The 22,304-nt window shown below is 46.6% G+C and overlaps 1 protein-coding gene across 4 annotated transcripts in view; it reads left to right on the top strand.

Moving 5' to 3' along the window:
* FAM107A (family with sequence similarity 107 member A) overlaps positions 1-17,411 on the top strand; it is a 92,867-nt gene extending 75,456 nt beyond the window's left edge. For 3 of the 4 annotated variants that reach the window (XM_021068429.2, XM_021068432.2, NM_001252206.2), the window contains 3 exons: positions 12,218-12,392; positions 14,211-14,367; positions 14,871-17,411. In XM_021068429.2, the coding sequence (XP_020924088.1) occupies positions 12,218-12,392; positions 14,211-14,367; positions 14,871-14,978 (440 nt within the window). In that variant the 3' untranslated portion in view covers positions 14,979-17,411. Of the gene's footprint in view, positions 1-2,665; positions 2,751-12,217; positions 12,393-14,210; positions 14,368-14,870 lie in introns of those variants that run through there. The other variant, XM_021068431.2, reaches the window with a different exon arrangement.
* The last annotated feature ends 4,893 nt before the right edge of the window (positions 17,412-22,304 follow it).

Below are 22,304 nucleotides of genomic sequence, written 5' to 3'. Positions count from 1 at the left end.
GGCTGTCCAACTTTTCCAACACCACTTACTGAGGAGGCTCTTTTCTCCATTGGATATTCTTACCTCCTTTGTTGAAGATTAACTGACCATAGGTGTATGGGTTTATTTTGGAACTCTCCATTCCATTTCATTGATCCATTTGTCTGTTTTTGTGCCAGTACCATATTGCTTTGATTACTGTAGCTTTATAGTATTTCCTTAAGTCTGAGAGGGTAATGCCTCCAGCTTTCTGCTTTTTCCTCAGAATTGCATTGGCAATTCTGGGTCTTTAGTGGTTCCATATAAATTTTAGCATTCTTTGTTCTAGTCAGGTGAATAATGTCATGGGTGATTTGATAAGAATTATATTAAACCTGTAGAGTGCTTTGGGTAGGTAGTAAGGCCATTTTAAATATTAATTCTTCTAATCTAAGAACATAGGATATCTTCCCATTTCTTTGAATCATCTTCAGTTTCCTTTATCAATGTTTTACCCTTATGAACATGTAAGTTTTTCACCTCCTTGGTTAGGTTTATTCCTAGGAGGTTTTTTTAATGCAGTATTACTTGGGGTTTTTTTTTTTTTTTTAACTTTCTCTTCTAATATTTCATTATTAATGTAAATAAATGCAGCAGATTTCTATATGTTAATCTTGTATCCTGCCACCTTGCTTTATCAGTTCTAATAGTTTTTGTGTGAAGTCTTCAGGTTTTTCTATATAGAGTATCATGTAATCTGCATATAATGACAGTTTTACCTTTTCCTTTATGATTTGAATATCTTTACCTCTTTTTTTCATATGATTGCTATGGCTAGGATTTCCAGTACCAAATAGAATAGAAGTGGTGAGAATTAGCATCCTTGTCTTGTTCCATAATTTACTGAGAAGGTTTTTGCCTTTTCACAGTTAAATATTATATTGACTGTAAGTTTGTCATAAATGGCTTTTAGTATGTTATATTCCCTATATACTCATTTTGGCAAGAGTCTTTATTATGAATGGATATTTTTTCCTATTTTTATATACTGTTTATTATTTAGTGCCACATAGTTGCTAACAGGTTTAGCCAAATTAGAATCTCAACTGATGTGTGTGTTGATATTCTTTTTATCAATGAATGGATACTGGATTGTATCAAATACTTTTTCTGCATTTGTTGAGATGATCATATGGTTTTTGCCTTTTGTTGATATTGTATATCACATTAACTGAGTTGTGTTTGTTGAACTATCCTTGTGACCCTGGGATGAATCCAACTTGGTCATGGTGGTTGATCTTTTTTTATGTGTTATTGGATTCATTTAGCTAATATTTTGTTAAGGCAAAATTGCATTTTTAATTCCTGCATTCATGGTTGATATATGTTTCGGGCCTCATCAACCCCCAGCCAGCCAAGCTTCTTCATGAGAAAGTAAAGGAGGGAAGAGGGTCAAGTTTAACCAACTTTCTCCCTCAAGTTTAAGGATCATGACAAAAGCTAGAAAACACTTCCACATTTTCAAGTGAACACTGATTCTGAAATGAGGAGAATGCCTCTGTTATCTATAAGTACCCATGCTGGTTTTCAGCATCTACACAATTTTTTATTTTCACATTCACAGACCTACTGATTGAGCCAAGATCTATGGAGCACAGATTCTGTGCTGGGGCCCTGCCCTCAGATCACAGCTAGTCCAGTTCTCTCTGAAGGAATCCTACTTGCTGAGCAGCAATGTCATCTCATCTGTGTTTTACCTCAGCCAGCCTGTTGCTCCCATTTGAAAAACACAGAAACCTTGGAGTTCCCATCATGGCTCAGTGGTTAACGAATCTGCCTAGGAACCATGAGGTTGCAGGTTCGATCCCTGGCCTTGCTCAGTGGGTTACAGATCCAACGTTGCCGTGAGCTCTGGTGTAGGTTGCAGACATGGCTCAGATCCTGTGTTGCTGTGGCTGTGGTGTAGCTCCAATTAGACCCCCTAGCCTGGGAACCTCCATATGCTTCGGGAGTGGCCCTAGAAAAGGCCAAAAAAAAAAAAAAAGAAAAAGAAAAACACAGAAGCCAAGGCTCAAGGACGTTGAGTGACTAATGGAGGGTCTGGTGCCTGAGCTGAGTGGTAGCTGAAATAAGCACTGGCCTGGCTTAGGATCAGCTTCCCCTCCCCTACTCTCTCCCACTGCAATGTCCTGTTGGCTCCTTTCTGAAGTTCAGATGAAGTTCAGGGTTTGGAGTAAATAACATGGATGGAGTTTTTAGCCCATCAGTGGATGACCTGGAACTGACCCAACATGGCTTCCCCTCTTTTTGCTCCAAGAGCCATTTTCTCCTAAAGTGCTGGGCATTGCAGCAGGAAGGTTGGCTCTCCCTGGGTCAGGGAAGTGCCAGAATGCATTCCTACTGATCCTCCCGTTAGAAACAAGGGAAATGCCTCTCTATGAGCTGCTTTGCTCAGAACAAAGCTTGGCATGTTCTTATTCCTCAACAGTCTGACAGAAACGGTATTTATTTGTGCCTCCCTGGAGTGTGGCTTGGACACAGTGTTCCGCATCAGGGAAGTGGCTGAGTACCAAGTGCAATACCCGTTACTATGGTAACAGTTCCTTTTTATTGATACCAGAATAAACAGGAATGCGGAGCTGCCTCACTCGTTGGCACGTTTCATCCCCAGGGCTTTAAGAACCGCCCTTTGCAGGCGGCCCTCCTTGCTAGCCTGGGACTCTCTGGTGGAGTGAGGACCTAGCAACACTGCGCCTGAGTTCCCTTCCCAACAGCACAGGCACAGCTGAGAAGTAAGACTATTCCTCTTCTGCTTAACCTGCTGCCGAGCTGGGTGCGGTGCCGGGAGGAGGTGCTGGGGGAAGGAGGGCAGCCGGGTGGGCTGTCAGGGGGCAGAGCGCTCTGAGCCCAAGTACCTGGGCTACGTCCCCTCTCTGTGAAATGACCTAAGGGTGCCTCCTACACCCAGGTCTGGGACAAGGATAGGAGACAAAGAGCAAAGGGTGTCCAGATTCAACAGTCTGGTCTTGTTCATCTTTCTCCTAAATCCTCAGGTGAATCTAAATGCATGTGTGACGTGGCTTCACCCAAGTCCGTTTTCACACAGTACAGCAGTTGTAATTCTCTTAAGAATTGTAGATAAAAGGCTAGAGTGTTGTGGGTAGCACTGTGTGGGGAACACTGGTCGGATAGCTCAGCTCAGAGTCTAGAGCTTTCATTTGCTGGCTGTGTGATCTAGGAAATTAGATGACCCATCAGAGCCTGAGTTTCTCCCTCTGTAAAATGTGGTCCCAGTAGTACCCCACCTCCTCCATCAATTGTAAGGATTTCATGGGCTGTGGCTGTGATGCTGAGCACTGTCCATGGCACATGGTAACATGTTACCTGCCTGCCTTTGGCTGTAGATTTGGCTATAGCACTTTACTGTATGAGGCAAGGCTGGAACTGGGTCAAAAGGCAAGGGTTGGAGTTCCCCTTGTGGCTCAGGGGTTTAAGAACCTGATTGGTATCCTTATGGACTTGCACAGTGGGTTAAGGATCCAGCATTGCCATGAGCTGTGATGTAGGTCACAGACATGGCTCAAACCCTACGTTGTCGTGGCTGTGGTGTAGGCTGGCAGCTGCAGCTCTGATTTGACCCCAAGCCTGGGAACTTCATATGTCCTGGGTGTGGCCCTACAAAGAAAATTGAAAAAGCAAGGGTTCTAGGATTAGGTGTGTCACTTTTTGGAATCGCAACAAATCCCAGTGGTTTCTCAGCTATGAGGCAGCCCTAGTACCTGTGTCTCTGGTCGGCTTGGATCCTGAGTGGCTCTACCTTTGTTGGTGCTAAGTCCTGCAGGGAGCGCCCTAGGAGGCCTCTGCCAAGTGGAGTGGCTGGCAACATGCCACTGCTGGGCCAGCACAGATGTCTGGTATGCTGCCACTATTCTTTGATCAACTGCACAGCACTCTCCAACCTTGCTATGGACCTTCCATTCCAGATCCCAGCCCTGGACTCTGCTCTGGAATTGATTTGAACCCTGAAGGCCCACCCAGACCTTCGCACCAACTAGGAAGTCACAGTGGACCCAAGTCAAAATGTTCAGGAAGTTTGCTGACTCATTTTCTCAGATATGGGGAGGCTGCCTCCCAGTGGACAAGCAGCTCTGATTCCAGCTTCTGGGCACTGGCCACAGACTGCTGGAGACCTGGGGGAGGCTTCCAGATAGCACTGTTCATCTCTTGCTCATCAGTGAAATAGGAACGGGCACTTTCCCCAGGGGCGGAAAGAAGCAAGAAGGGTTAGGAAATGCAGCGGCCACGCTTGTCGCTCTTCCTGAATGCCTCTTTCTCCTTTGCCAATAGTTATTTTAAAAGCCTCTCTTCTCTGCCCCTCCACCCCATGAAATAGTCGACAAGAACCCAGCAGCTTGAACAGTAATGAGGAACAAGGGCAGGGGTGGGGGAAAGGGGCAGAAGAGTGAGGACTTTGATCAACACTCCCAGGAGGGAAGGCCACCAGCTGGTCCCCTCCTAATGAAGGTCAGCCATGGGCAGACAGGCCTGTGGGTTCTGGCTTAAGCCCGAAGCTGCTGGGGCTTGGCAGGGACTCCCAGTGAGAGGGCTAGGAACCCTCCAGTTATCAGGTCTCCATTTTATCATTTATAAAATGGGCTCAACTGCCTCTTTATTGGGGTTTCTTGAGTGTCCAGAGAGAGAAAAGGGATGTAAACATGTTTTGTTGACTGAAAGACACTTTGCACCTGGAAGACAGTGTGAGTGGTAGAAAGAGCACTGAATTTGGAGTTGTGAGGTTCCAGCTTTGCCATTTATTTTGTGTATCTTTGGGCGAGTAGCTTGGCCTTTCTAAGCCTCAGTTTTCTCATTGAGCAAATGGAAATAATAAAATAGTACTACTGGCTGGCTCCTGGAGTGATTGAGAGATCCAGATACAGGCAAGTAAGCCTTCGTCAAATGTCAAGTGCTCAACACAGGTCCCCTCAGGACAGGAGGACTGTGGTTTGCTTCAGTGGGCATCACTGCCAGGCACTGGGCCAGCCACATCACACACATTATACTATTTCACCCACCAAACAGCCCCATGAGTAGTTCTACCATTATTCTCCCTGTACAGGGGCTCAGAAAGGTTATGCTGTGTGCCCAAGGTCACACAGCTGGGAAGAGGTACCACCATGATCCAAACTTAGTCTTTCGCCTCCAAAACATGTGCCTTTGCTTTACTGCCTCCTGTGCCATTTGTTATAGTGGATGCCATCAAAGACGAAACCAGAAGCATCAGGGCAGGGGAAAGGCAGATGAAGGGAGCTTTAAAGCCATAGATAGCTTAGAGTCTCATAGCCATTCTCAGGATGAACCAGGACTCGGGTCTCCATCAGCACCACTTGCCTTCTGTCTCTCTGTGGCCAGGGCGGGCACCAGTGTTTGCTTTCAAACTTGCCACCCTAACACTAGCAGTTAGTAATCCTCCCTGAGCCGTGCCTGGTATGGGGCCGACATGCAGTGGATCGTGGGGGGAGGAGCCTCGGGACCTCTTGGGTCTTCAGCAGAACTGGGGAAGACACAAGCGAGACACGCCCAGTCTCTCCTCTGACGTATTATTTCCCACCTGAGGCCAGTCCCACAGGCTGCAAATTGAGAATTATTGGCCCATTTCCTTCATCAACGTCTTACAGTTTTCAGAGTACAGGTCCTTTGCCTCTTTGGGTAGGTTTATTCCTAGGTATTTTATTCTCTTTGATGTGATGGCAAATGCAAATGTTTCCTTAATTTCTCTTTCTGATCTTTTGTTGTTGGTATATAGAAATCCAAGAGATTTCTGTGTATTAATTTTGTATCCTGCAACTTGACCAAAATGAGCTCATAACAGTTTTTGGGTAGCATCTTTAGGATTTTCTATGTATAGTATCATGTCATCTGCAAACAGTGACAGTTTTACTTCTTCTTTTCCAATTTGGATTGTTTCTTTTTCTTCTCTGATTGCCATGGCTAGGACTTCCAAAACTATGTTGAATAACAGTGGTGAGAGTGGACATCCTTGTCTTGTTCCTGATCTTAGTGGAAATACTTTCAGCTTTTCACCATTGAGAATAATGTTAGCTGTGGGTTTGTCATATATGGCCTTTATTATTTTGGAGTAGATTCTCTCTATGCCCATTTTCTGAAGAGTTTTCTTTTTTTTTTTTATCAGAAACGGGTGTTGAATTTAAATTTTTTGGGGGGGTGTTAAATTCTGTTAAAAGGTTTTCCTTCATCTCTTGAGATAATCACATGGTTTTTATTCTTGTTTGTTAATGTGGTGTATCAGATTGATTGATTTGTGGATATTGAAGAACTCTTCATTCCTGGGATAAATCCCACCTGATCATGGTATATGATCCTTTTAATGTATTGTTGGATATGTTTGCCAATATTTGGGGGTTTTTTGCCTCTATGTTCATCAATGATACTGGTTTATAATTTTCTTTTTGTGTGTGAAGTCTTTTTTTTTGGGGGGGGTCTTTTTAGGACCTCACCCATGGAATATGAAGGTTCCCAGGATGGGAGTTGAATCAGAGCTGTAGCTGCTGGCCTATGTCACAGCCAGAGCCATGGCAGATCTGAGCTGTGTCTGAGACCTATACTGCAACTCACAGCAATGCTGGATCCTTAACCCACTGAGCAAGGCCAGGGATCAAACCCGTGTCCTCATGGATACCAGTCAGGTTTGTTACTACTGATTCACAGCAGGAACTCCGTGTGTGGAGTCTTTGTCTGGTTTTGGTATCAGGGTGATGGCGGCCTCATAGTATGAGCTTGGAAGTATTTCTTACTCTGCAATTTTTTGGAAGAGTTGCAGAAGAATAGGTGTTAACTCTTTTCTAAATGTTTGATAGAATTTGCCTGTGAAGCCATCTGGTCCTGGACTTTTGCTTGTTGAAAGTTTTTTAACCCCAGTTTCAATTTCAGTTCTTGTGATTGGTTTGTTCATATTTTCCGTTTCTCCCTGGTTCAGTTTTGGAAGGTTGTACCATTGTAAAAATTTGTCCATTTCTTCTAGGTTGTCCATTTTATTGGTATACAGTTGCTTGTAGTAGTTAATATCCTCTGTATTTCTGTGTTGTCAGGTGTAATTTCTCCTTTTTCATTTCTAAATTTATTGATTTTGAGCCCTTTCTTTTTTTCTTGATGAGTCTGGCTAAGAGTTTATCAATTTTGTTTATATTTTCAAAGAACCAGCTTTTAGTTTTATTGATCTTTTCTATTATTTTCATCTCTATCTCATTTAATTCTGCTCTGATCTTTATGATTTCTTTCCTTCTACTACCTTTGAGTTTTGTTCATCTTCCTCTAGTTGCTTTAGGTGTGAGGTTAGGTTGTTTATTGGGGGTTGTGCTGACCAAGAGCAGATGTCACACCTGTTCAAAACTGTTGTTCTAGCAGAAGCAGCCATACACAGTAAGTACAAGTGTAGGCATCGGTGTTCCAAAGGGGTTGGATTTGATCCAGAGGCTGTAGTTTTCAGACTCCTGCTGCAGAAGATAGGTACACTTGCCCAAGGCTAGGAAGGGGCTGGGCCCACATTCAATCTAGGTCCTTTTTTTTTTTTTTTTTTTTTCTTTTTTTCTTTTTAAGGCCTCGCCTATGGCATATGGAGGTTCGAAGGCTAGGGGTCAAATCGGAGCTGTAGCCACCAGCCTATACCACAGCCACAGCAATGCCAGATCCAAGCTGAATCTGCAACCTATAACACAGCTCAAGGCCACACCACATCCTTAACCCACTGAGCGAGCCCAGGGATTGAACCTGCATCCTCATGGATGCCAGTCAGATTCGTTTCCACTAAACCACAATGGGAACTCTTCAGTCTAGGTTCTAATGACTCAAGTGACTATACCCCTCAGCTTCATTCTGCCTTCCTCTGACAACCAGTGAAGGATATTCATTAGCCACTCAACTGTCTTCTCAGTTGGCCTTCTTCCTTGCCAGCTCTTTCTTGGGGCATTCATCTTTTTCTTTCCAGAGATAACCTTATGCTCACCTCACCTCTTTGCCCCATCATGGCCACCTCCCTGAAAGTCTCAGATCCTTCAAGATACCCCAGCAGCCTGGGAGACCTGGTCAGAGCAGCCCTGGGAATGGATCCATCCTCTTCTCAGGAGGCCCAGCTGGACCCAGGAGAGCCCTATTTTCCTGGCCAAGCACCTGCCCTTTGTTGAGCAACCTCTTTTGTTTTATTCATTTTGCTTTTTGAGCCGCGCCCATGGCATATGGAATTTCCCAGGCTAGGAGTCTAATCAGAGCTACAGCTGCCAGCCTACGCCACAGCCACAGCAATGCCGGATCCCTGAGCCACTGAGCAAAGGCAGGGATTGAACCTGGATCCTCATAGATACCAGTGAAACACATTTCTGCTGCACCACAATTGGGAACTCCTGGGCAGCCTCTTTTATTCCAACACCTATGTGAGGCTCTTTTACACAAAGGTCTCTTTTAATTAAACTAAAGGCAGGAAGGTTTCTCAGCAGCTTTCTAAACCCTGGAAACATACACACACACACACACACACACACACACACACACACACACACGTCCATGGATCGCACACGTTTGCTGGAGTTCAGAACACTAACTGGCAAAGGCAGAGATTTTTCCCAGCTGGCAGCTCTGAGCTGAAGAACCAGCCACCTCCTCCAGGACCCCTGCCTCAACCACCACATCACCCTGGTCTCAGCAAAACACCATCTGTCACACCTTACCTCTGTTGTTATTCTTAAAAAAGATAAAAGCCTGGAGCAGATTCTTGAGCCAGAGGTGGTCATTGCTTGGACCTGGGCTGCAGGACTTGCTACATAATTTGCAGAGCCCACTGCTCAATGAAAACGCAGGACCCCGTTGTACAGAAGTATCCTCAGCTGGGCCAATCAGATGTTTTTCCTCTGGAATTTAACAGGGAAAGACAGAGGCTGCCCAATGGAAGTAAAGGAAACCAAAGTCAAATAAAAAATTCCCCCAAGCCTGCTGGCAGTATTTCCCCACACAGCAGTGAGAATGACCTTTCGGACGCGATCTTTCCTCTCCTTGAAACCACCCGTCCACCCTCTAGACACTCTCCCTGTCACTTCCTCACGCCACTCCAGACACACTGTGCCTTTTTGTTTCCTAAACAGACCAAGCTTGTTCAAGGTATGTGAGTCACACATGCTATTCCCTTTCACCACACAGCTTCTCTCTTCCTTCTCAACCGTTGGTTCTTAAGGGTCGCCTCCTCAGAGAGGCCTCCCGCTGCACCTGGCTGAAGGAGCGTCCTTCAGTTAGTCTCTATCCCAGCACCCCCTGACTTCTTGAGCGGCCTCCTCCAATTTGCTTACTTTTGCTGGTTTGTGTTCATGTTTGCTGTCTGCCTCTCTAGGAGAATGTCAGCTCTGTGGGAGTGGGAGCCTTGCTGGCCTAGTTCATCTCTGTGTGTCCAGTGTCTACCACCAGAGCTGGCAAATTATAGTGACGCAAACATATTGTAGGATGAATGAATAACTGCATGGCTGTGTACTTTCTCAGTGGCCATTCCTGTTACACGGGCGCTCTTGGTTTTGTGTACTTATTTTGTATCTGGCCACAGGGTTGAATACTCTCTTTAGTTCCAAATGCTCTTTTGTTAATCCATTTGGAAATTCTGGGTAAGTAGTGATAGCTTACACAAATATTAATTCTGCCCTCTCCCTTCCTAAAGTTGTATAATTTTTTTCTGTCTCCTATTTCATCACTTTGGCAATATAGAGTTAATAGTTGTTTTGTTTTTGTTTTTTGTCTTCTTCTCTTTTTAGGGCCACACCCGCAGCATACAGAGGTTCCTAGGTTAGGGGTCTAATCAGAGCTGTAGCCGCCGGCCTACACCCGAGCCACAGCAAGCCCAGATCTGAGCTTTGTCTGCTACCCACAACACAGCTCATGGCAACACCGGATCCTTAACCCACTGAGCAAGGCCAGGGATCGAACCCACAACCTCATGGTTCCTAGTCGGATTCGTTTCTGCTGCGCCACAAAGGGAACTCCTAGAGTTAGTAGTTTTAAAGATGGTGTGACTGGTGAAAAGTATGAAGCTCTGGAAGGTTTGGGGGACATACAGACTAAGGACGGGACCATCAGTCAAGGTGCTGCAGCAGTTTTTTAAGTGTGGTGTGAAAATAGCCTGGGTATGATGAGCGCTAAGGACATAGAAAGGAGAGTGTCGCTAAGAATTACTCAGATAAAGGGACCAGTGAAACGTGGTAATGGGAAAAGGCAGCAGAAGGGGAAAAAATTCCCCAAACTCCAGTCTGAATCAGGGTGTTCTAATATGCTAGCTCCCAGACAACTTCATCTCACAGATGAAGAAAATATCCACATTTTTAAAGGAGGGAGTAGGTATAACCAACTGTTTATTTTGTCAAGTGCCCATTTTAAACTACTAAATGCTACCAGGATTAGTTGTTAAGGACCAAAAAATTAAGAAGGATATAACTAGAGAAACAAATAGCCTTATGAAAAAAGAGAAAATTAGTTAGAATTCTCATTTTAGAAACAGTTTTGAGAACATGAATTCAAGAAAGAAAATTAGCAACTACATCTCAAGACTCTGACACTTGATCTGGCTGCGTCCAAAACATCTTAACATAATTAACACTTTTTTCCAGTTTACACAGCAACTTTACAAACAGGGTCTCAATCCTAACAGCATACTGTGATAGGTAATAATAGAAATGCCAAGCATGCATCTGGAGTGCTACCATCCGCAAAGCGTCATCTCCCCTTTGACGCTTATATTCCCTAACATGTCACCTTGCAATTTATGCCACATCAGCTCCTTTCCTCCTGTGATTTCCAATCCCACTGAGCTACTACCCACTTACAGGTTCTTGCACAGACCACCATCGCCGTCTAGCTGACTTGGAGAACTCCCATTCATCAAGCAGAGAATGCTGTTTCTTCCTCTTCCCAGTGGGAGGGGGAAAAAGTGAGGGTCTGTCCACAGGCAACACAGTGGCTGGTTTCAAGTGGGGCACCAGAGGCTGGGCTGTGCTATTGGGGACACACCTCTCTCAGGTGCCTCGTGGAAATCACATGTCTTAAGGCATTGGTTCACCAAGACCAGCCTCCCAAAGCCTCAATTTCAACATCTGTACAACCTCAAAAATTTTATTATTAATTACCAACAAATATCTGTGAGGTGTCTACTATATACCAGACCAGACACTGCCACAGTATGTATGCTTAGTATACAGTAGAGGCTCAACCTCAGCAAAGCAGGAGTCATAAAGGGAGCTGAGCCAATGCCTAAATTTTCATTCTATTATATGCAGCTAATAGCCAAGCTGTGTCATCCCCTTTAGACTTTTTCTTAAGGCTATCTCTGTCTCTCTCACTCTCATACTTGCTTTTGGGCATTTCAAGGATATGGAGCCAATGTGGAGGGGAGTGAGCTCTCCTGCCTGAATTTCAAGTAAATTGACAAATTTTAAGCTACTGTGGTGGAACTGAGGCCATCGAGAAGTCAGACAGCTGCATTAAAATTGACAACCATCACTATGTAATTAGACCTAGCAGTCATGGGATTTCATACCCTCCTCTTTGATCTGGAGAAAGTGAAAAGTTGGTACACATCCATGAGGGAATTTGGAACTACAGATAGGGAAGTTGGACAATAAGGGGTGATATTTTCTTTTGATCCCTGCATTTTATCCAAGCCCACTGATACAAGCACACTGAGAAACAAAACTCAAACATAATTCCTGTTAGAAGAGGGAATTTTTTTTTTCTTTCTGCTTTATCAGGGCTGCACCTGAAGCATATGGAAGTTTCCAGGCTAGGGGCTGAATCAGAGCTACGGCTGCCAGCCTACACCACAGCTCATGGCAATGCCGGATCCCCAACCCACTGAAGCACGGCTAGGGATCAAACCTGCATCTTTATGGATCCTAGTCGGGTTCGTTTAACCACTGAGCCACAAAGGGAACTCGCTGGAAAAATTTTTTTCAAAGGCCAAAAACATGCATGTGTCAACCTGTAGCACTTTTCTATAGCCCACTTTACAATCATCATCTCCAACCCTTACAACCCTGAGCACAGGTCTCACAAATGAGGAAACCAAGGCTCAGAAGGTGAGATAGCTTGCCCTGGTCTGTACAAGTGGCAGGGAGCTGAGATCCGTCAAACAACAAAACCCCTGCCCTTCACCTGTGTCCATGGGGATGGGTGAGACTATGGGCCCAGCTCTGACTAGCTCCCCCACTCATCCCTGCAGCCTCCATGTACTCAGAGATCCAAAGAGAGCGGGCAGACATCGGAGGCCTGATGGCTCGGCCTGAGTACAGAGAGTGGAACCCAGAGCTCATCAAGCCCAAGAAGCTGCTGAACCCTGTGAAGGCCTCCCGGAGCCACCAGGAGCTGCACCGAGAGCTGCTTATGAACCACAAAAGGTGAGGATGGAGCGCTCGGCTGCCTCAGCCTGGCAAGTACCTCCTCAGGTCTGCGAGGCTTGGGCGATGCCCCTTGTGGAGGGCAGACCTAGTGGCCATCCTTGGTCTCCTAGAGGCTGAGGACATCTGAGGGTTGCCCCACATGGTGACCAGCAGACACTGTGAAGGTCCAAAAGCCCCAGTTCTCCCCCTCAGCTACCCACCTGTACCTGCCCTCCATATGCATTTACCATGTGCAAGATGATGCGTGTAAGCAGGACTAGGACCCAGTTCCTGCCCTCACAGAGGAGATGGATGCATAACCAGGTGGGAGGATGGGTGCATTGATGGAGGCACAAATGGGCCTGCGACTCCAGAAAAGGCCCTGGGGAGGGTTCCAGGATGACCTCAGGGAGGAAGTAATGCCTCGGCTAAGGCCTAAAGGTGGGGCAGGAGTCAACCTGGCTAGGAGGTTGGTGTTGGCTGGTAGAAGGCAGTATGTTCCTAGCAGATGGATGAGCATGTGTGGATGGACAGGAAACTGGAGTAGCTCAGTGTGGCTGGAGCAAAGACTGTAAGGTAGGCTAGAGGAGACATGTAGACCTGGGAAAGGTCTAGCAGAAGTGTCACAATCATGGAGGGGGTATGACTGGAGCAGGGAGGCCAGGGGGCTGCAATGAGAGAGGCAGGCTCGAGGTATCGGGGCTGGGACTCCATTATTGAGGGACTGTGGAGAAGGGGAGCTGGGGGCTGAGTTTCCCTCTGCAACGGGGCCTGAGAACTACCTCCCTGCTCACGAGCACCAAGATGAAAGCTGTAGTGCCTTCACAGCTCCCTCTACTAGCCGTTTTCTGCGTTAGCACTGGCTGTGATTTTCGTTCTTGTTTTCAGCTCTGTACAACCAACCTTCCAAGAGACCTCACTTTGCATCCTCAGTGTTGTATACCCTTCCCTCCAAGAGTCTCTCTGTATCCACAGGGGATTGGCTCCAGGATTCCTATGGAAACAAAAACCCTCAGATGCTAAAGTCCCTTATATAAAATGGCATGGTACAGACGGCCCTCAGTATCCATAGGTAGCCAGCATCCATAGATTCAGCCAAATGTGAATTTGATCAGCAGAAACAGAGGGCTGACTGTATTATGAGTATTTTCTCAGACTGCCTTTTAGAGTCATCCCCCCACCATTTATTTACTTTATTATTTTTATTTATTTATTTATTTATTTTGTCTTTTCTGGAGCCGAACCCGCAACATATGGAAGTTCCCAGGCTAGGGGTCGAATTGGAGCTGTAGCCGCCGTCCTATACCACAGCCACAGCAATGCCAGATCTGAGCTGCATCTGTGACTTACACCACAGCTCAGAAAAACTGCTGGATCCTTAACCCACTGAGCGAGTCCAGGGATTGAACCTGCAACCTCATGGTTCCTAGTTGGATTTGTTTCTGCTGTGCCACAATGGGAACTCCTGGATAACTTTTTCTAAGGGGAGATGGGAATATGTATTCAAAATCTTTTAAAATAGCCTGATCCAGCAATTCTGCCTCTAGAGACTTATCCTGAGAAAGTAATCAGAACTATCATAAAACCTGGTCTTCACAGTCAGTCAGTCCTGGGTACAGATACTCATTCTGCCCCTTCATAGCTGTGACTTAGTCCAAGTTTGGTGTCTTGTCCTAGCAGCCTCACTTCCCTTCTCTGTATAATTGGACAGTAATGAGTAATGATTTCACCTCCCAGGGATGCAATATAATGGTATAGGTTGATGTTACTGCAGGGTGCAGCCCTAAGACTGGGGTGGGGAGAAGCTGGTGTCTCCTAACAGTTCCCCCACCTCAGGGGCCTGGGTGTGGACAGCAAGCCAGAGCTGCAGCGTGTCCTGGAGCACCGTCGGCGGAACCAGCTCATCAAGAAGAAGAAGGAGGAGCTGGAAGCCAAGCGGCTGCAGTGCCCCTTTGAGCAGGAGCTGCTGAGACGGCAACAGAGGCTGAACCAGGTGGGTGAGGGGCCCCCAGACCCAGACCCAGTCTGTCTCCTGGCCCAGGGAGCTCTGCAGGTGGCTACAGCTGACAAAAGAAGAGGTTGAACCAAATGAGGACTGAACCAGTGATATACCCCAGTCTGAGTCCTCACTCTGCCACTCCCTTCGCTGTGTCACTTTGGGCTAGAGGCTTCCCTTCTCTGAAAAAGTTTCCTCATCTGCCCAATCCATTGCATGCTGACTCTTGATTTCTTGCTCACAGCTGCCCTGTAAGTCTGGTAGAATCCCCATATTAGAAATGCAGAACCTAAGGCCGAGATGAGATAAGCGATTTGAACTAGACTTCACGGGGAAAACACAGCCTAATGCTCCATCCCTTCACCTACCAGGCTATTGGCAAAACATTCTGGTTCTGTTTCCCCAGAGGCAGGAGTCCTTTGGTCCAAACCCAGTGGCTTTCGAGAATAGGAACTCCCCTAGCCCTACCCACTGCACATCTCTGCTTCTCTGTCCTTCAGCTGGAAAAACCACCGGAAAAGGAAGAGGAGCACGCCCCCGAATTTATTAAAGTCAGGGAAAACCTGCGGAGAATTGCCACCCTGACCAGTGAAGAGAGGGTGCTGTAGAGCTAGCTGCTGGAGCTCCATCGCCCCCTGCAGCCCGCCCCTGCCCCGGCCCCCGCCTCCAGCCCTTCTGTATACAGCAGCCCTGGGCCCACGACTTGGCACATCTGAGATATTCACACTCGCTCCTATAAAAATGCCTGGCCGTAGAGGGTTGTGTCCCTCCAACCCACCCCCAGAAGCCGGGAGCTCCTGAACTCCAGGCTCTTCCTTCTGAGCACGTATCCTTCCTGCTCCAAGAAGCCACTGCTGGGAGAACTTCCACAAGGCACCACCCTCTAAAGGGGCTTCAGAGCCCTGCCAAGATTTTTCTGGCAGAGCTGAGAAGGAACAGGTGACTCTGGCTGGACCAGCCGTCCATCCTGCCCACCCCCCTTGGGGCCCTGCTTTTCTGGGCAGCCCAGGTCTCAGAGAACACCCTGCCCATGGTGGTACCCTCAGCCAGGTGAGGCAGCTCAGGGAGCACCTCGGGACACCCTGGAAGCCGCATGCGGAGAGGTCGGGTCAGGTGAGTAGTGTCCTCAGGGAGGAAGGACAGCCTCTGCGGCCCTAAGGCTCATGCAAGGCCAGGCTGGACACGCACTAACAAAGAGCTTCTTGGAACTTGCCTGTCTTTCTCTCACCCCCCACCGCCGTGCCGTTATCTTCTCTCCAGCGCCCTTGCTGTCGGGGCCTTGTAACCCGCACCTAGCCAGGATGGCAGCCTTTCTGCTCCAGAGTCTAAAACAGTGCTTTTCAAACTCTGCTGTGCCTATCAACTACTGGGGATCTTGCTAGAAGACGGCTTTTGATTCAGTAGATTTGGAGTGAAGGCTAAGATTCTCATTTCTGACAAGCTTCTAGTGTGTCTGAGGACACACTATTCAGCAAGGCTGGAGCATCCAGGGGTAGTTAAATCATCCTGCAGCCATCTCTGCCCCGCCCCGAACCCCTGTGGACCTCTGTCCTGGAGGTTCCCCCACCTCCAGAGCCCCAGAGGGCTCTTAATTTTCCACCCCACCCCAGGCACTCCTGGCATAGGAAGACTTGCCTAGCAAATTGTGTTGGTTATGTGACCAGAGATGTATATAATTGCCAATCTGCATTTCTTAGCACACTGTTAGGATGCAATTCTAGCCAAACAAAAACAAAAACAACAACCACAAAGCTTTATGTTAACCTTTTCCTAAAGCTTATGAAGAGCAAATATAGTGATTCCCATTGGCTTCTGAAACTGTACAAAAGTGGTTTGAAGACCTCACTGCACCCTTACAGGCTGGCCCTGATGAGTCCCCATTTCCTGCCTCTGCACCTAGACCCACCCCCTGCTTAGTTTCTATCACCTGAGCCAGTCCAGTGAATTCACCCATTCTTCTTCAAAAATCCCTTCCCATACAAGACTAAATGTTGCAACCTTTTGTTCCTATGACCTTCTTATGGATTTAGAGACTAAACCTTAAGGCCTGTTTCTTTTGCCCCTGAAGCATAAAATCCCTATGTAAATCTGTCATTCAAGGTGAAAGGACAGTGCTAGCAAAACCTTTCCTTTTACCTTGCAAGACTGCCAGAGAGAGCTGCCGCTGGGATGCCACTTGATACTTGGACCAAAAGTGGGAGGAACAGGGTCATCCTGGTCTTACTCCTAAGTGTGTGGTTGGAGGGTGACCATAGACACTGTCCTTTTCCTGTGTGTGGTGCAGGCTAAGGGGCGCGAATATGGACATGAGCGTGTGAGCTCTAAAAGGCTCTCATCGTGTGACGGTCGTAGTGAGAAGGTGGTGATGTTTGTTGTTAATGTCTGCTAGGCAAGGATAATGCTAAAAATGCAGTCCCTAAATAAAACCCACCACTTCCCCAAAGAAGTTGCCCTCTATGTCTATCAGACATAAGAGGAGAAGCAAGAGAATGCATCTAAGATGGAGTAGGCCCCACCCAAGGATATGCTTGGGATTTCACTCAGTGTGGATCAGAGAAGCAGCAAATCATGGAGATAAAGCCCCAGAAATGGAAGGGACCTCAAGGACCACATCGTCCAGGGGAGCCATGGCAGACTCCCTTGTTCACTCCCATAGGCAGCCCCAACTCCTCTCTAGTCATCTCCCACCACAGAGGCTGGAAGTACAGATTCCTACTGTTCTAGCCACCTAAGCAGCTTGGGATGACCATGTGACCAGGTATGGCCAGTGAAATTTAAGAGGAAGTCTATGGGAGCTTGTAGAAAAGCTTATGTCTTCCTAATAATACAGACAAGATGGGTAACATCTCCTGGCCCTCTCTTCTTCCTACCTTGACTGAGGACATGATGACTGGAGCCACAGCAGATGTCTTGCTATAATAAGAAAAAGGCCAAGAGCGTGTCAAGAGACACTGACTGTATTGTTATTTAACCAAGCCAATGCCAGAAGCCATCCTCCTGTAGAATTCTTGTAAATAAAAATAAAACCCTCCTTGTTTAAATCATTGTTGCTGGTTTCTGTCCCTTGCAGCCAAAAGCATTCCTAACTTACACATAGTTCAGCCTGGCTGCCCAGAATTACCGGCAGATTGTACTGAAAATCTGAATTCCTCATTGCCATCAGAAACCTATTGGATCAGGATCCCCAGCAGCAGTGCCTGGGATCTGTTTTTCTATACCTTCTCTGTATACGCACATGGCACTTGTCTGGGCATCATTAATTCACACATCCTTCTGTCAGTATTTGTGAGTGTCTGCTCTATGTTAGGAAGCAGGCCGCATGCTGGGGGCATGGAGGGAAACAAAACATCTGGATTATTTCAGGGGCCTCTTCCTACTATTTTCCTTGCTTCTGCCCCTGCCCCCTACAGCCTGTTCTCAACAGAGCAGCCAGAATGGTACTGTTAAAAATCTAAGGCAGGTTTGGAGTTCCCGTTGTGGCTCAGTGGTTAACAAATCTGACTAGGAACCATGAGGTTGCGGGTTTGATCCCTGGCCTTGCTCAGTGGGTTAAGGATCCGGCGTTGCTGTGAGCTGTGGTGTAGGCTGCAGATGCGGCTCGGATCCCGAGTTGCTCTGGCTCTGGCGTAGGCCAGCAGCTGCAGCTCCAATTGGACCCCTAGCCTGGGAACTTCCATATGCCTTGGGAGCAACCCTAGAAAAGGCAAAAAGACAAACAAAACAAAACAAAACAAAAAACAAAATCTAAGGCAGGTCTTGTCACTTCTCCTAGTAGAATCCTTCCTTTGACCTAGAAGATCCTATGTGTCTGATTCTTTTTTTTTTTTTTTTTTTTTTTTTTTTTTTTTGTCTTTTTGTCCTTGTAGGGCTGCACCACATGTCGTATGGAGGTTCCCAGGCTAGGGGTCTAATCAGAGGTGTGTCTGCAACCTACACCACAGCTCACAGCAACACCGGATCCTTAACCCACTGAGCGAGTCCAGGGATCAAACCTGCAACCTCATGGTTCCTAGTCAGATTTGTTTCCGCTGTGCCATGACAGGAACGCCTTGTCTGGTTTTCTTAACCTCTCCCCTACTTCCCACTTCCTCACACAGCCCCAGCCAGCCAGGCTGCACACCCACCAGGCCTACTCCACCTCAGCGCCTTTTCACCCACTGTTCTATGACCAGGGTGTTCCGCCCTTGCAGAGCCACACAGTCACTCCCTTGCTTTCTTCAGGTCTTTGTCTTACATTTTCTAACACGGATCTCCTTGGTCACCCTAAATATCTCAGCATCTCCTCCACTCTTCCTGTCCTTTCTTTCCCTGCCTCATTTTTCCTCCTTACCATTTATTACCATCTATCATATATTTTACTTATTTATCTTATGTGTCTCTTCTAACAATCATGTCAGCTCCATGAGGACAGATTTGGTCTGTCTTATTTAGTGCTGAGTCCCAAATCTTTCCTCCCTCCCACTTCCCTGCCAGCAAGTGCCTTAGCCTGTACCACTCTGACAGCTGAGCAGCACTATCCTACTCACAGCTTTGGGAAAAGGCATTGACCAACTAGGGCACAGGGTACATAGTAGGTACTCGATAAATGTTTGTTGAATGAATAATCAAATGAGTGACAAGTGCCCCTCTCCTCTCCCCCTTTTGCTGTAATACATCCAGCCTCTCCAGGTTCAGCCCTTCTAATCACCATCACACCTCTGTCTCCTTCCTTCACAATGGTGACCTTGGCCCAGAGGTGTTGGTTTGGTCCAGAAGCCTTCCTGTGGCATTTTTGGGTTTTTGTCAGTACACCTGGGCCCTTCTGGTATTCGTGCCCTCAGAACCCATGGTGAAGCTGCGTGGCTCCTACACACTACTTTCTGGGCATCTAGAGAGTTAGGTCATCCCTGAAGGCAGAGGTCAGGCCATCATCCAGTCCTGGAGACCCTAACAAAGGAAAGGGCTGCTGCAGTAGCTCTGGTGGCTGACCCTAAAAGGGGAGACGAGAGCAGCAAGCCCTGTTCTTGCCGAGGCCACACTTTCTCACACCTCCCAGACCACAAGGCCTGGTCTAGGTTCCAAGAGCCCCCTCTGCAACAGCAGACCAGCACTAAATACAAAGCCTGAGAGATGGAAGACCTCAGGAGGTGCAGGGACCTCCCTCCCGGGTTCTGCAGTGTGTGCTCCAAGGGAACTTCTGCAGGCCAACCTCACTACACCTGACATTTCCAAGTCAAATTCCAAGCCTTGCAAATTTCAAGCCTCGTGAGAGCAGGGACCCCATGTGACTCTGCTCACTTTTACTACTCCCACCTGGGACCCTGCACAAAGTAGGTTTTGAAAAAAGTTGTCAGAGGGTGTCAGTAACCATCACTGCATTTACAGAGAGCCAGCAATGTTACCACCCATGACAATTTGGAATCACCCTCCCCATTTTGCAGGTGAAGAAACCAAGCCTCGGATAAATTAAAGGGCTTGCCAGAAGTCACAAAACAATCCCTGGGAAGAGATGAGGTTCACACAGTGCTGTTTGTGTACAGTCTACATTTTTTCCACTAGAGCCAGGCCTTGCTCTTACAAAGGGCTCACAGGAGGCTCCTCAGCCATCCTGACCTTTTGGCACAAGACTTGGAACCTGGCTCACCTTCCATTTGTCCATCTGAACATGACAGTTTTGTATTCCACCCATAAATATAGACATAGGCCATTGGAGACCAGCCTGAGTCCAGGGGTGAGAAATGTCTACACACTGTAGACATGTCCCCACTCGCAGTATCACACTCCACCCCAAAACCAATTTCTTGCTTTCAATAACTGCACTATACTTATGTAAGATGTTCACACTGGAGAAAACTAAGTGAAAAGCATACAGAAACTCTACAATTTTTTGCAACTTTCTGAAAGTCTAAAGTTATTTTGAAATAAGTTAAAAACAAAGAATGGGGAGATGTGAGATGATAATTGTTAAAGATGAGCATCAGGTACATGCGGATTTGTTATACTGCCCTATTCACCTTTTTACAGGTTTTTAATTTTCCATAATAAAAAATTTAAGCTAGAGAAATCAATAGTTTGGTATAAAATTGAAACGACCACATCCAAAACATACAGAGCAGAGTCAGCTCTCAAGCTGATAAAGAAACCATTTAAACAAGAAATTCGCCAAATATTAGAGGAACCGGCATCCTGCCCTCCCCATACAGCAGCTGCACTACACCTAGGCCAGGAGCACCTCAAGTGCATTCCACACTGTACAATCTGGCTGGGCAAGAGCACAGTATATCAGCTGCAGCCACTCCTCCCCACAGCTGGTGAGCATGTGTAGGTGCTAGCAGCCAGAGGGACTGTGTTTCAAGGCCCTATGAATCATCTCTTACACAAGAAGACTGGGAGGGGTAGCTGTTTTGCCTAAAACATGTAGACACAGGTAAGGCAGGCAAAATGAGGAGACAGAGGAATATATTCCAAACAAAAAGCAAGATAAAGCCCCAGAAAAAGACCTTAATAAAATGGAAGCAAGAAACCTAGCTGATAAAGAGTTCAAAGTAAACATTATACAGATGCTCACCAATCTCAGTAGAGAATGGATGAACACAATAAGAACTTCAACAAAGAGCCAGGAAATATAACAAAGTAATGAAGGGAAGTTATAACGAATTGAAAAATGCACTTGAGAGGTTCAACAGCAGACTGGATGAAGTAGAAGAATAAATCAGTGCACTGGAAGACAAAGCAAAGGAAATCACGTAGACAGAGAAGCAAAAGGAAAAAAGAATTTTAAAAAGTGAACAATTCAAACATTTATATGAAACCATAAAAGACCTAGAATTGCCAAAGCAGTTTTGTTCCTGGGGAACAAAAACCAAGCAGAAGGCATAACGCTCCCAGATTTCAGACGATATTACAAAGCTACAGTAATCAAGACAGGGTGGTAGTGGTACAAAAATAAACATACAGATCAATGGAACAGAATAAAGAACCCAGACATAAATCCAGATAGCTATGGCCAATTAATCTTTGACAAAGGAAGCAAGAATATAAAAAGGAGAAAAAACAGTCTCTTCAGCAAATGGTACTATGAAAACTGGACAGCTGCATGCAAATCATGAAACTAGAACACACCCTCACACCATGCACAAAAATAAACTCGAAATGGCTTAAAGAATTAAACATAAGGCAGGACACCATAAAACTCCTAGAAGAGAACAAAGGCAAAACATTCTCTGACATCAACATTACCAGTGTTTTATTAGGTCATTCTCCCAAAGCATTAGAAATAAAAACAAAAAGGGGGAGGAGACAAGATGGTGGAAGAGTAGGGGGACACGCTCGGCCTCTCCCACAAACACAACAAAAAAAGCACATCTACAGAATAAATGACTCGCACAGAACAGCAACCAATCGCTGGCAGAAGAACCTAAACTCCAATAACGGCAAGAAGTTCGTGACATTACTAGGCAAAACAAGACAAAAGAGGAGAGTGAGAGAAAGTGAATCTGAGCTGGACGGGCGCTTGCGAAAGGGAACTGAGGAGGAGAAAGGGATCCCGCACCCTGGAAAGTCACCTACTCGGGGGAAAAATCAAATGAACCGGAGGAATCTCCAGATGCAGAGAAGAGTGTAGCAGTAAGTTGGACTACTGAAAAGCCGATCAAGAACCGAACGGACCATCTGAACTACGGGCACAGTCACCAAAAATTGAGACGCCTGGGTGGGGGCTGGGCACCGAGTCCTCGCTCCAGAGGTTAGTCCCCGGGAAAGGGCTGGGGGGAGGGGCGGAGCAGAGACTGCTTGGGAGGTCTAGAAACTGGTCTGTCAAATTTGACGGGGCAGAGACTGCCTGGGAGACTAGAAAATAAAGCTGTTGCAGAGGAAAGGAGCAATACTCTAGGGGCGGGGAAGTGGAAAGCCACATCAGAGGGAACCTGGGAGAAGAGCCTGGTCTGCGCTGGTGC

Source organism: Sus scrofa, chromosome 13, assembly GCF_054392235.1.
Source record: "Sus scrofa isolate SSC_HxYL_T2T_F1_AM1 chromosome 13, Sscrofa_HxYL_maternal_Yorkshire_Landrace_v2.0, whole genome shotgun sequence".
Classification (NCBI taxonomy): domain Eukaryota; kingdom Metazoa; phylum Chordata; class Mammalia; order Artiodactyla; family Suidae; genus Sus; species Sus scrofa.
This window is presented reverse-complemented; position numbering and strand designations above follow the sequence as displayed.